General features: G+C 35.2%; 4 protein-coding genes across 4 annotated transcripts; 1 reads left to right on the top strand and 3 right to left on the bottom strand.

The window, feature by feature from the left end:
• Window positions 1-1,628: 1,628 nt before the first annotated feature.
• Window positions 1,629-2,393, bottom strand: MONOS_7459 (uncharacterized protein; the record flags this gene model as incomplete). The annotated part of the gene is made up of 1 exon (XM_067877785.1): window positions 1,629-2,393. The coding sequence occupies one exon, from the start codon at window positions 2,391-2,393 to the stop codon at window positions 1,629-1,631; it is 765 nt and encodes a 254-aa protein (XP_067731638.1).
• A 1,960-nt stretch (window positions 2,394-4,353) lies between these two features.
• Window positions 4,354-7,125, bottom strand: MONOS_7458 (uncharacterized protein; the record flags this gene model as incomplete). The annotated part of the gene is made up of 1 exon (XM_067877784.1): window positions 4,354-7,125. One exon carries the CDS (start codon window positions 7,123-7,125, stop codon window positions 4,354-4,356), a length of 2,772 nt encoding a protein of 923 aa, XP_067731637.1.
• Window positions 7,126-8,347: 1,222 nt separating this feature from the next.
• On the top strand, window positions 8,348-12,470 carry MONOS_7457 (uncharacterized protein; the record flags this gene model as incomplete). The annotated part of the gene is made up of 2 exons (XM_067877783.1): window positions 8,348-8,804; window positions 8,919-12,470. 2 exons carry the CDS (start codon window positions 8,348-8,350, stop codon window positions 12,227-12,229), a joined length of 3,768 nt encoding a protein of 1,255 aa, XP_067731636.1. The 3' UTR covers window positions 12,230-12,470.
• Window positions 12,423-14,424, bottom strand: MONOS_7456 (nucleoside-diphosphate kinase). The gene is made up of 6 exons (XM_067877782.1): window positions 14,279-14,424; window positions 13,606-14,208; window positions 13,437-13,530; window positions 13,076-13,311; window positions 12,799-12,939; window positions 12,423-12,684 (listed from the first exon to the last, which is right to left on the bottom strand). The coding sequence occupies exons 1-6, from the start codon at window positions 14,408-14,410 to the stop codon at window positions 12,652-12,654; spliced, it is 1,239 nt and encodes a 412-aa protein (XP_067731635.1). The 5' UTR covers window positions 14,411-14,424; the 3' UTR covers window positions 12,423-12,651.
• Between the last annotated feature and the right edge of the window lie 70 nt (window positions 14,425-14,494).

The raw sequence follows: 14,494 nt of genomic DNA, 5'->3' as shown, positions 1-14,494 counted from the left end.
TATTCTTTGAAAAGAAAAATCAGTTGAGATATCATTCTTGTTGTTTTTTTTTCAATACAGTCGCTTTTTATGGAATCAATGATGTTCAAAACTGTGGTTTTTTTACTGAGTGAGCAAATAAACAAGACAAAAGCAGGCTGGAATTTTTATTGAGAAAAGAGATGAGATTTGAATAACATAAACTCTGTTTTTTTTCGTTTTTGAAAAAACAAAATGAAAGTTAAATCTGAATTCTCAGAATGCTTTGTGAACTTGGTCACAACGACACAATTTCCATGATAGAAACATTTTTTTGAATGATATTTTCTTTTTTTCTTGAAAAATTTTCCTATTCTCTCTTTTCAAATACATAAAATAAATAATTTAATTTTTTATTTTATCTTTTCAACTTTCTCTCATTTAAAGAAAATCTCAGATTTTAATTTTTCTATTAAGTTGACAACTTCGAAAATGACACACATTTATAAAATATATATATGTGTGTGTGTGTGTGTGTGTGTGTGATTATTTATCAAAACATATTTTTTCATTCACAATTTTCGATTGGAAAATTTTCCTTGAATGTTTGGAAATGAACACTGAAAAGTGAACAGGCATATTCAAGAGATCATCGTCTTTATTTCAGCTTTCACATTTGTTTTTGAAACAGTTTTATAATTTTATCATCTGAATACAAAAACACATCCCATTGACAAACAATCTTCTAAAAATCAATACTCCGAAAAAAGTTATAATTTCAAAAATAATTACACATATTTTCCAAAAATTGTCCATCAAGTGATATCTGTTATTATAGTTTATAATTGGGTAATTCTTTTTGAAAAGTCGCAAATGTTTAATTTTCAAATAAATAAAAAATTACATATCTTAATCAAAAATCGGTTCCGACTCATGCAACTTCACGAAAGTGGAAGATATAATTTGACAATGCTATTTAACACATTCCTGTGAAGCTGCATGAGCGGGAACATAAATTTGATTTAATTATGATATTTTTGATTTATTTGAAAATTTTTCATTTGCAACTTTTCAAAAAGAATTACCCAATAATTATAATAAAAGTTAATTCGAATCAAACCTATCTTCATCTGAATGAGGAATGCATTATTCAAATAAGCTCATTTTATTTGAGAATTCCCAACATCATTTGAGATTAACTATCGTGATTATTGTATTATGAACAGGATTTGAAACAGAACATTGTTTTCGTTTGATTGGAATTGTTTTATCGTGTTTTTCATTTTCGAAATACAGTTGGCGCTAAACCCGATCTAAGTGCAAAACCCAATCCATTTTCTAAACTTTTCTGATTCACTCGTTTGACTGAAACTTTCATTTTTTTGGTATTGATTGGTTTGATTTCTTGCGAAATGACTTTCCCATGCAAAGCTTGACACTCATGGCATCTCAAAAGTCTTCAATCAAATTATGTAAAATTTTCAAATCCGATGCAATTTCCTTTTGAAATTCAATTTTTTGAATAAAAATCCGTGAAAGATTCCTCTGTTGTTCTTTCTGTTTCTTTTTCATGCTTTGAAAAGATGGAATGAAAGAAAGAACAGAAAAGAAAAGTTTATCAAAAGTAACTCTCATCATTAGAAAATTGTTATAAACGTTTTTCGAAAATATTATTTCGAAATTATCAATTTTTCGTAATATTTTTCTCTGATTTCCTTTTCTTTCTTGCAACAAACAGGTGAAAGCAATCTCGGAGGCTTCAAGAATTTTTCTTCCTTAACTTTGTGAGCTTTTTTGGCAATGCCTTCGTTATCATCATTGCGAATGCGGATCTTTTTTCTGCTCCTTCTAATCTTTTTTCCTAGCTGTTTCTGTTCGTTTTCTTCTATTCGGTTCCAAAATTCTTTTCTGGAATGTTTTGGTGAACGTTTTTTATCTTTTGTCATATTTTTTGTAATTTTAGCTTGTACTAATTGCTCTTGAAGATTATGCATATGACTCGATGTATCATTTATTTTATCCTCTTTTTCATCAAACGCTTTTTTTGTTTGTTGTTTTTTATCTTCAAAATGTCCGTCCAAATCTTTCATAATTGCTTGCGGCTGAGAAGATGAAGAAGATGTGTCGATGGATGAAGATTGCTCTTTTATGGAAGACTCGCATTTTGTTTCTTGTTGATTTTCATTTTTTCGTGTTTCCTTTTTCGGAGAAAATTCTCCAAAAAGTTTTTCTTTCCATTGAGCAGTTGTTTCGCACGACGAAGATTCTGCGTTGCTATCTGTTTTGGGAGATCCTGCTATTCTTTCCAACACATGAGCTGCCATCACAGGCAAAATACCAGTTTTGATGAAAGAGGATCGAATGGTTGATGGAGCTGATGCAGCTGCAACTGCATCAGGAAGTGCTTCTGCTAATGAAGATCTGTAACGGCTCATTGAAAACGGGTTAGGTGTACAAAACTTGTTGTAAAGAGTATTTTTCAACTGAGAAAACACACACGAATCGCATGGTTGTAGAAGATGCGTCATGTTTGGAGGGGAGAATTTTTGAAGAATTCATTTTTCTTTTGCAATGTTTGATATGTCCTCATCGAAATGTGTTCGGTGGTTGTCCATTAGCAGAAGAGCTTTGTGTGTTGGAGATGGTTTTGATTTATTGATGATAATAGGAAACCAGTTATTCAACATGACGGATTTAAATATATCTTTTGTGATCCATCCAGAAGAAGCTGGAATAAAGTGGATGTTGAAATAAAAAAGAGAAGATAATTCTGAAGGAAGATCTTTCGAAGTCCAAAGAAGACAACAAGGTTATGATGAACCATCAGCACAAATACACATGCACAAAGTTGAATTAGTCACTTTTGGAGGAAATGGAGGATCAGGTGGATTTTGTCTTTTGAGGCAAACAACAAGTTTTGAAGTTGTTTCACCAATTGACAAAGATGATTCATCAAAATTGTAAATATCAGAAGAACTGATATTATGCTCCGAAATGAGAGATGATAATTCAGTGAACCAAGCTCTCACTTTGTCGGGTGATTGCGCTTCAATTTTCTTTATTTTCATTTGTCTGGAAACAGCCGCATGAAGAACGCTACTCCTTTTAAGCAGTTTGTTGGCATACTTTTTGTTGATTTTTTCCGGCTCCTGATCAGCATCTGAACTTATTTCAAGCAAATCAACGCACTGAAAGGTAATAATAGATTCGAAAAGTTGAAACAAAACAATCACACACCATCGATTGAATATCTCTGACACGAACAGTGGCTTGCTCCGACAAAAGAGCCAACACTTTATTCTCAATTGTTTCCAGCTGATTATCAGTTATTATTAATGGGTGTCCATCGCGTCCGATTTCTCTTCATTCCTTTTCTGCCTTTTTTGCTCGAAACCAAAGCACCTTTCGATATAACTTTTTCTTCAACTGCAGTTTGCCATTTAACATGAAAATTTTGTTTTATAGCATATATTTTTTTTATAGGTGACTCAAAAGCTCTATATTTCCTTGCTGCAAGTTTTCTATGTAACTGTAAAGGAGTTAATTCCATGCTTTTTTTATTCATTTGGATTTGATCAAAAAGAAACATAAGTTTTTAAGGTGCAAGAAAAGTCAAAAAAATGCAAATGAATCGGATTAATGAACTTGATAACAAATTGAAAATACTCAAAAACGCACAAACACTTTTTATTTTTGCTTTTTGTTTTGAAATATGAAACTTTCATAAGTTTTTGGTTTTCAGTTAATGAATCGTTTTTGACATTCAAGCTCATCGTTAATGGACTGAGAGTTTCATTATTATAAAACAATGAGCGCAGCCTGAAATATCCAGTTAAAATTCTTTTTTCATTTTGAAAATACTGCTTATTATTCTTTGTTTCGGATCGGGTTTTGCACTTGGATCGGGCTAAGCACCCACTGTATTTAACCAAATTATATTCGCACCATCTGTGTATTTTTCGAAATAAACACAAAAACATAAGCGAAACAAACATATAACTCACAAAAATTTTCTTCATTTTATCTTTTGAGCTCATTTTGTTGTTATTTTATCACAATTCCATATAAAAACTGAAAGAGTTAAAAATTTGTAAAAATGCGTAATAATAAAAATCTTTTTTTCTCAATTGCCATAGGTTGCTATTCAAAAATTTGATTATGTCAATTATTTGTATTTTGAATCATAATATCCATCTTTCACTCTTTCATTTAAAAATTGCGATCATATGAAATTACATCATCAAAAGTACTTGCGTGATCCCTTTTCCATCTTTATATTACGTGTGTTCAGTTTTGATTAAAAGTTAAAGAAAACAAAAATAGCAATATGAAATAGTCAGAGAACATAATCCAATTGAAGATGAAAAACTAATCAAAAGAAAGTGAATATTGAATTTATTGATCTTCATCACTAGTTGAATCAGAATCCAATTCAATTACATGACGATGAGCTTCTGTATGTTTGTGATGAGTTGCATCAGACAACATACTATTTTGGATTGATGATTGAAAATTTGATGGCTTGGAATATGGCAGATTACATGGAAAAGCTCCTGAAGATGGCATTTGCTTCATTTGAGTATCGGTATGAAGAAAAGATTGATCTTGGGGATACTGGAAACTTTGATATGGTATAGAATTAAATGGAGTGAAATAAGGATTAACTTGAGGAGTAGTTCGATCATAATCAGAAAAATTTTGTTGCATCAAAGGCATCTGGGGAAAAGATGGTGGCTGTGGAGTAAAAATAGGTTGCTGAGTGTTAGTAAATGGAGGGCTTGCAAATGAAATTGGATTTTGGAGACTTTGAGTAAACCCAGCATTGGGTGATTTTGATGCTGGATTAAAGTTTTGCGAAAATGTTGAGTTAAAAGACTGTTGTTGTGGAACAAACACAAAAGGAGACGATGGAAGCATTCCCTTGAAAGATTGAGATTGAGGCGTAGAACACTTCATCATTGGATTATTTATACTCTGTCCAGCGAAAGGAATGTGTGGCAGAGAAGGTACATTTGAAGTGGAGCAAAAGTTCCATGGCTGGCAATTGAACGATGCGGCAGTTGCAGGGTTCATCAGAAGTGGATCGATAGGTTGGAATGAATTGACATTCCGTTGCGGAAAAAGTGAAAATGGTGGACAGCAAGGAAAGGGCATCATAGCGTTTGCAAAAGGATAGAATCCAGCTGCAGTCATGTATCTAGATTGAACTGTATTTTGACTATCTGGCTGGAGTGTAGCCTCGCTTGCTTTCTTTCTTTTATGAGGCGGAGTTACGCCATCAATGAGATCTTGCAATACGGGTCGAAAACATAAGTATGTGATTGGAGATCGAATGTGCGATGGGGAAGCAGTAGAAGAAAGCGCTGGTGCTTGCGCGGTGTGAGGCTGTGATGAACGTTGACAGTTAACTTTCACTTGCTCTGCTGCAGAAGAAAATTCTAACTTTTCCGGAGAATGCTGTTCGAAGTTCGTTTGCTTCAGAAGTTTTTTATTTTGCGCTTCTTTTTCCTTTTTTTGCTGCATCACTTTCAAAAACAGCGAATGATCGCGTATTCGACGTTGAAACAGCCAATTTAAAGTTTGCATCATGTTAAATGAAGGTTGGGCGAAAGAAAAAGAGTTTGTAGCTTCAGATACTGGGTAATATGATGGAGAAAATGGTGCACTTGAAAATGTCGGAGGGATATAAATACCAGAATCTAATTTACATTCATTGACAATTGCTCGCGGCTCTTTTTGTTCTTCTGTTTTTTGGGGTTCAGGATCAGCAACATCGACATCCATGTCAACTGTTTCGTTCACGTTTTCGCATGAAGAAGGTAATTCTTCTTTGTACTCGATTCTAAGCAATTCGAAAACATCCCTTTTCGCTCTCTGTGCGTATGTGATGAGAAAAGGATAATTTTTGCCTGGAGCTGTTCCACAAGTGAGAATTGATGAATGATGCGGAAGGAGATATTTTTTCACTTCAAATGGATTCTGTAATAATGCAGGGCACGGAAACATTTCCTCTGTTACAGATAATGGAATACGTTGTTCATTCAATGAAGGATCAATTTGTTGATATCCTCTGTGCGTTTCAGCAAAAAGAAGGCCCTGAGCAAGACACAGAAATATATATCCAATTTTAAACGCCTCATATTCTGCGTCGTGAAATAATGTTTCTTTTTTGCTTGATTGAGAAGAATCATTTTCATAATCCTCTTCAAAGTCTTTCTCTGATTCACTATTTTCTGAAACTTCTTCATTTTCTTCAGAAGGGCATACTTTATTTGATTCTTCTGAAGCTTCTTCATCTACAGCCTGCTTCGAACTATCCAAAAAAAGCGATTGTTCTTCGGATGTTTCATTATCGCTTTGGTTGTCTTTTTTATGCTTATTAGACTTTTCTATCACTTCGTGTTTCGTTTCTGCTTTTTGTTCATTTTTTTGGCATTGTTCATTATTGCTATCGTAATCTTCTTCTTTCTCTTCGCTCATGCTGTCATCGTCAAACCTTTCAAAAAACACGTCTTCTTCTTCAGTATGACTTTGTTCCAAATACTCCTTAACTAATGACTTTGCTGGAAAAGAGCTTTCGTATTCATTTAAAAGCGATGCTTCAATTCTTTGCGTTTCTTCAGTTTTTTGTTTGTTTTTGCCCCATAAAAGTGCCATAAATGAAATATTCTTATTTTCATCATGCGAGTGCAATAATGCGGAATCATTTTGTTTGTCGTTCTTAATATTTTGAAACCCGCTTTCGCTCTCAGAACTCATCATCATCATTCGTAGTATTCTTCGACTTTCAATTTGAAGAAGAAACGGGGACATCTTTGAAGCACTAAGAAATTTTCTAGAATCTGCAAACGAATATTCCTCGTCTTTCAAAATCTCTTCCTCTAATCTCCAGTCAAAAGGTGGCGCAGATTTCACTTGTGAACAATCACCCTCGCTGTGCTTAATATTGCTTTTGATAAATCGTAAGCAGTTATCCCAAAGGCAATGAAAAAATACACGATCAAGAAATTTATTGGTATTATCTTCAGAAAATTTCCATTCTGTAAATTTGCTTGCAAAAAGAAGCTCTTCAATATCGTAAATTTCAGGATGCACGTTCTCAAACAGCTTGCAAAATTCAGGCAATTTTTCTGGTAAAGGAGCAACAAATGAATGAAACAGCACCATCGAAGAAAAAAATGCATCTTTAAGAATGATCGGCACTTTCAGAATTGATAACGCTCGAAAAAATGATTCAACATTACTATCTTGTGGTAGGTCATTTGCAGCAGGAGCTTCAACGCATCCACCACAAGGCTGATATGGAATTCCATGAAGTAGAATATCTTCCAGTTGAAGTCCATTTTTTATGCAGCATATAATTTCATCTGGAGTAACATTAAATGCATCAATATTAATACAAGGTAAAAATACATTTAAAACGTCGAAATTTTCCTTTGAATGAAGCGTTTGTAAAGTTGTTTTTGTCCATATAGAAATTCCAATGCCAAATAGACTTGATGTTTTGATAAATTCACAATATTCCTTATATTTTGATTCATAAGTTTTTGATTGCATGTCACTATTTACATTCCATTTTCCGGGCATTTCTAAATTTATAGAGACAAATAATGAGTTTTCAAGTTTTTCTACCAGATAAGGATATATGTGGAACCATTTCTGCTTTGTACATCTCCACATGCATTTTTTCATTTCTGCTTGCTTAAAAATTAAATGATTGTAAAACTGCTGGCCAAAAAAATCAAGCAAATTAAATAATTATTAACCATAAAATTTTTTATTTCAATTCATTTTAATTATCCTTTTTTTGCAGAGTTTTTTTCTAATCAAAGAGAACATCAAGTTAAGTGTTGGAATAAATATTAGGAAGAAGCATAACATTGCTTATTTGACTTATGAGCGACAACATTTTTCAACGTTTGCGATTTTAAGTATTATTGTTTCTTTCTTAATGTTCAAGGATTCGAACGTTGTTTATTTTAAATGACATTTAATAGAATTTTCATCACTTACAAATAGAATCGCAAAACAAAGAATTACAAATAAAACAAAAGAAGTTGGAGATGATAAAACGATTCAGCATCTTGAAGGAAATCTTGAAGAACTATTTGGAACTTTTCACTTTGGCTTGAATGAAAAAGAGAAGGAAGTGCAAAGTGCATTAATTTTGTTAGCTGAGAAAGACTCAGAAACTTCAGAATTTAAGAGAAAAATGAAAATGGAAAAAGAAAAACTTGCAGAGTTTTTAATAAGCAAGGAAAATGAATGCACAAAAATTCAATTGGAGTATCAACATTTTAAGGAAGATGTTTCAAAAATTGAAGAGAACAGGAAAATACAGTTTTTACAGATTCAGAAAGAGTTGGCATCTGCTAATCAAAATTATGAAATGCTAAACGAAGAAAATAAGAATCTGAAGGAAATTTCAAACAAACTTGAAAATGAATATAAGATGTTTAAACACGAAGCAGAGGATATTCAATCTGAAGACAATGAAAGAATAAAAATTCTTGTTTCTGATCTTCAAGAGCAAAAACAGAAAATTGAGGAACTAACCAAAAAGCGCAATCAAGATACAGAGGAAATTAACGACAAACAAAAAAAGATTGAAGAACTTCAAAAGTTACTGCTGCAAACAGAAGAATCTCGGAGAATGGAATGTGTTGAAAAGGAAACACAGATGAAAGAGAAAGAAAAGCTGAGAGCAGAATTGGATAACTGCAAGAAAACACACAGGGAAGAATTAGAAGAATGGGAAAACGAGCGAGTGAATCTTGTCAATAAATATTCAGAACTGAAAGAAGGCGATGAATTTCAAATTAGAGAGCTTCAAGCATCGATCAACGGTTTGCTGAATTTTTATTTGTTTTAATAATCATTTCTTTTCATTTCTTTTATTTATTTATTTATTTATCTTTGTTACTTGTAACTTGTAACTTGTATTGTATTGACTTTATAAGAGCTTCGTATCAATGAAAAAAAGATGGAAAATGCATTGGATGGAAAGCAAGTTCAAATTGAATCATTGACAAATATAAATGAAACGAATATGGAAGAAATTAAAAAGAACAACCAGAAAATAAAACAGTTTGAGGATGAAAGAAGAAAACTGCAACAGGAAATAAAGGAAAAGGACAGACGCAATGAAGAAGTGGAAGAACAAAAACAGAAATTAGAATACGAACTGACAGAAAAAAGCAAACAGATTGGCAAACTGAAAGGAGAAGTTCAAAAAATTGAGAACGAAATGAAAATGGCAGAAGACACCATAGAAAACTTAACTGGCGAAACAAATGTTCTGAAAAAAGTAAATGTTGACAAGGAGAATGAACTTGAAATCGTTCAATTGAAGATAAAGAAAGAGGAAAAAGTGAACGAAGAACTCAAACGAGAGCTAAAGAAAGCAGAAGAAAGATACGAGCGTATGAAGGAAGAGAAAGACAGGCAGATTTTGATGGAGCAAGTCAAAGCAGAAAGAGAAGAAATAAAGAAAAATGCATATCTTCCATCTAATTCAGCTAGCTTAGCTGGTTCAGTTGACCTTTCCATCAGACACAATAGCGAGGAAAGCGCCTCTTTTGAGGCACTTCACCTGATGTTTGTTGAAGCCCAGCAGAAAGTGATTGTGCTAGAAGAAGAGCGGGAGCACCTGAACCGCACCATCCAGGCGCTGAAGGAGCAGCAGCGGGAGGCGGAGGACGAGAACGAGAAGTTCCGAGACATCCTCAGCGAAAGTGAGGCAGGCTTCCACAAGATGCGCACGGTCATCAGCGACACCAACACGAAGCTGGAGGAAGCCATCGAGAAAGTCGACTCGTGGCAGAGCGAGACTGAAAGGAGGTCTTTGCTGGGGCAGTCGCTGACGCTGACGCTGCCGCCGAGAAGAAGCGGAAGGGTGAAAGAGCTGCCTGCCAGGAGCAGAAGCGGAGGGAGTGTGACGAGCAGGAAAAGGACAAGTAGAAGTTTGAGTACCCCTGGGATTAGTCTCACAAGCAGAAGTTTCAGCAAAAGTGATAAGAAAAAAGCGAAATTGTCTTCTTTTCCATCTGCTTCCAAAACACAAAAATTGGATCGTTCAAAAACGCAGGCTAACTCTCACATGGCTGATAACGATGCTTCTGCTCAAAAAAATACATTTTCGTTGTCTGGAACTATTTTACCCCCTCCATCTCTATCGCCCAGTGATCATTTAACACTCTCATATTCGAAAATGAGCGCGACCATAAGCCAACAGCCACAATCTCTGAAAGACATTTCTGCGCTCATTCGCCAAATGGTCTCTGCACTTTCTGAGCTCACAAAGACAATCAACTCTGCATCAGACGAATTGAATATGAAGCAGATGACGCCCGCGGAGCTGCTGGAACGTTCTCAGAACTCGAAATTGGAGCAGACGTCTTCCAGTCAGATGTCGCAGCCGAGTTCAAACCAGCTTCTGCAGCAAAGCGAAGTTGGAGGCATCAGCCCAGCACTCGTCTCGCAAGCACTGCGATTGTCGTCTCCTTCTGCTGTTTCTCTGCTTCTCTCGAAACTCCACCAGATCATCTCGTCTTCGACCATCACAAACTCTTCTTCTTCTTCGCTGGAGTTTCAGCTTCGCATCCAGAAGGAGGTGAACAAGCAGCTGAACTACAATCTTCTCCAAGAGAAAGAGCGGGAAAAACTAGCAAAGCAATCGTTTGACGATCTGACGCGCCATTCTGAAGAATTGCGTGTGTTTTGTATCCGGCTGCAGAAAATGGTGCTGTCACAGCAAAAGACGAAGATCACAAACGGAACAGTTTCATCTGCCAATCAGTTCAAAACGGAAAATGAAAAGGGGAGCATTCAAGCTGAAGATGAAAAAACAGAAAGAATAAACATTTTAAGATCGCTTCTTGATGGAAACGCTAACAGTGCCAAAAAGAAAGGGGCAGCAAACATTGAATTTCCTCCTCATTCAGAATCCGGAACAGAAAATGAAGCAGATTTAGATCCGATAACAGAAGCCGAAGCAGCTCTGCTTCTGCGTCCACTGCCTGCGAATGTATATGAACTGAATCCTATTCCTTCTGCTAGCTTTTCGCAAGAAAGGCGCGCGACTTTTGATCCAAGCTCTTCAGTTTCATTGGCACAGCCTACAATTTTATCTTCAAATGAATCGTCTCTCAATAACACTCAGCAGGAAGGCATGTCCGCCCTGTCATTTTCTGTGTCTTCTCAGCTGTCACCGTCTATTTCGACCCCGAGGCTGCAACACATCGGCTCTGCTTCTGCATTTTACCAGCCAACTTCGCATTTGAGCAAAGCAGATAACATCAAAAATGACGAAAGCGAATCGAATTCAGCAAAAGACGAAGATAATCCTCATCTTGTTTCGACTGCGCCTCCTCTTTCAACTCCTGTCACATCTAAAAAACTCGAACTTACCGAAGAAGCATCTCCTTCACTGCAATCTCCTTCCCAAAGTGGCAAAAAGCGGAAAAAGCATGCGTATTCTCAATCACTTACACCATCTTCGTTTCACTCACCTCGAAAGAGCACCAGCCAATCTGAGTCTCCCCAGAAAAAGATTAGCAACTCACCAAAAAGTCCGAAGACTTCTCGTGTTTCCTCTCAAAAGAGCAGACTGCGCGCTGCTTCGGAAGCTCTTTCTGTTCCGCCTTCGTCTTTGTCCATTTCATCATCGGCCGAAGAAGAAATTCAGCAAACGAAACAAACACCTCGTAGGAAAACAGACTCATTTGACAAAGCGAAAATGGATTCTTCTTTGAAATTAAGTGCAAATGAAGTCAATCAGGAAAAAAAGCATTCATTTGCTGATGCTTCTTATTCTCCTCTAACGAAGCCTTCCTCTTCACTTCAGTATGAAACATCTTCTTCTTGCAACACAGAAACATCCAATGAATATCAAAATGCTCAACTTTCAGTTCAATCACCTGTTCCTCTTCTCCACCCCACTTCTTTGAAGCCATATCAAATCCAACAGAACTTAGCTTATTATTTAACTCCTCCAAAGCTCTTATCCACATCGATAAATGACCCTCTTTCTTCTCCTGCTGATGCATCAGCTTCAGTTCGTCATTCATCTTTCTCCTTTTCCCCTTCATCGTCTCTCACTTCTACCAATCATACACTCTCTCCTCATCGTTATGCATTTCAGCCAGTTAATTCCATCCAACCTCCTCCTGTGGAACCTCCTCATTCACCCGTCACTGGTGAGGGAGTGGCGTTTCTTCCGCTTCATCTCCTTTCACCGGAGAAATTACTCTCATTGAACCAATACGGTTGATGCATTGACACGAAGTTGATGTTCTTAACTTATTGTATTATGTACTGTCATTTCTTTTCTGATTTTTTTAAAATTTTTCCAATTATTATAAAGAATCAGCTATTTCTGTTAAATCTTTCTGACTCATACGTTCCTTATCATTGATTGTCATCTTCATTTCACTTTTTTTCAGCAACTTAAATATCACTGATTTTTTTTTTTTTTTTGACAAATAGCACTTCATCTAAAATTAACTCACTTTTTGAAGACGCTACAAAGATTATTTTGATATACAATTAATAATTAAAATGAAATAAAAAAATTATAAAAGATGATGAAATTGAGATGAAAAAGAAATGCATTGTGGAGTTTGTGTGTTATGAGGAAAAACAGAATTTTTTCTAATAGAATCTGTTTTAAAGAGAGATTCAATAACCAAGTGATTATTCCTGAAGGATGCTGAAGAAGTATTCACTCTGGGAAAACGAATACAAAGAGGCAAAAAATTCAGATTTTTTTTTTTTTTTGAAACAATACAATAGAATAAGATATCATTTTGTGAATAACTTTAAAAAAATAGATAAGCAAACTTCCAACACGCCGTCTTCAGATAAATCTGTGCAGTGAATGGCATTTTGCACTCTGGTATTTCCGAACATTGCTCGAAGTGAGTGAGGGCGAAGCGTTTTGGCTACAACTGGATCGGCTGGTCCACATAAATCACGGAAAAGCTTGATAAAAATTTAATAAAAGTAGAGAAGGAGATGATAAAATTAAGTGAATGCAATAATAACAATAATAATGTTAATAATTCAAACAATTAAGAGAACATTGAAGTGAATTTAAAAAAACATCTAATAAACAAACTTGAACAATATCAGCATCACCGCTGTCTTTTGACTTCAAATCTTCGCTCAGAACAACCTCCATTGCTACACATAGGCCATTGCATGCTTCATCAACAATGTGAGGATACTCGGGTATAACAGTCTCATACACCTCAAAGAATTCTCCTGCGGTTGATTTGTTCAGCTGGAAATGACTTATGCAGCTAATGATGAATCCTTTATCGAGTATTTCTTGGATTATTGGACCCAACTTTCCTGAAAAAATTTAACAAAAATAATATTTTTTTGAAAAGTTATTCAAATTTTTTGGAAATTTTGTATACATACACACAAAAAATAACAGTGAAGCAAATGGAAGAAACTAAAAAAAAAAATAAAACCTTCATTTATCGCATGAGGATACACCAGTGCGGTTGTACAATCTCTTAACTGAGCAGTTGGCATTCTTGGAATGTCAAGAATAAGCTCTGAATCCTGTAAAAGAAAGAGCATTTTCAAATTTATTTTCAACAAAATAAAATAAACAATAGTAACCGATTTGAAACAAACCATCTTTGATTTTTCGAGTGTTGGTGAAACATACAGTCCGGGTCTGCTTTCACCTTTCCCAAATCTGGCAATTAATGATTTCGGGTTCTCCCTCTTGGCTTGTTCAAATGATGGATTGCCCACAAGTTCTTGAAGCAGTGATATGGCTGAACAGCCAACTAACTCCATTGCTAAGCATAATCCGCAACTTGCACTTGCACAGTATTCAGCGTAATGTGGTGAATAAGGTGTTAGAGGTGACCGACTGCTTTGAGGTGAGCTTGAAATAGAAGATGCGCTTCCAGATGTATACATTCTGCAATCAAAAAGTTTTTCAGCTTCTTCGTCTGAAAGAAATGCAGTCTTAAGTTTGGCAACGATAAGTTTATTCTGATGGAAAATGTTTAAAATCTCGCCTGAATGAACGAAGGCTTCTGGTCTCACCAAAATAAATGCGTGCTCCTTTGCCTTTGTTAATGCCTCTCGTGTTGCTTGATCTGCATATTCAACAATTTTTAATTGACGTCCAAAAATGACAATTGTGGAGCCAACAAAAAGATTTTCTAATTTGACATCGGGATATGAGCTTCTCTTTAAAAATGTCTTCTTTGTTTTACGATCAATCTTTGAGCATAAACGTTTATTTACAAAATTGTAAAAAATAATTTCAACACTTCAAATAAAACATATAAACCATTTCAACAGTATTATCTACGGTATAGTAAAGTAAAGCGTACTCACGGTTCAATGACGCAAGAGCATCAAACCATACAACATAAAATGAATATCTTAAGTCTTTTGGATCATGCAAATGTGAAGTAAACATGATAAACGGTTTCCAAAATTTGACCCATACACTTATTTTCGAAATAATTTTTTTCGAGATGATTTCTGCACATCCAATAATGAC

This window comes from Monocercomonoides exilis (genome assembly GCF_001643675.1).
Source record: "Monocercomonoides exilis strain PA203 chromosome Unknown scaffold11-1913109, whole genome shotgun sequence".
In the NCBI taxonomy this organism is placed as follows: domain Eukaryota; phylum Preaxostyla; order Oxymonadida; family Polymastigidae; genus Monocercomonoides; species Monocercomonoides exilis.
Note: the sequence above shows the minus strand (reverse complement) of the source record. Positions and strands in the feature narration are given on the sequence as shown.

Excerpts from the sequence above, each read along its gene's own strand:
- MONOS_7456 (XM_067877782.1), bottom strand. The coding sequence starts at position 14,410 with ATGTTTACTTCACATTTGCATGATCCAAAAGACTTAAGATATTCATTT. Across the intron at positions 13,312-13,436 it reads TCCTCATGCGATAAATGAAG|GAAAGTTGGGTCCAATAATC; the intron begins GTTTTATTTTTT and ends AAATTTTTTCAG. Across the intron at positions 12,940-13,075 it reads GTGATGCTGATATTGTTCAA|CTTTTCCGTGATTTATGTGG; the intron begins GTTTGTTTATTA and ends ATTTTTATCAAG.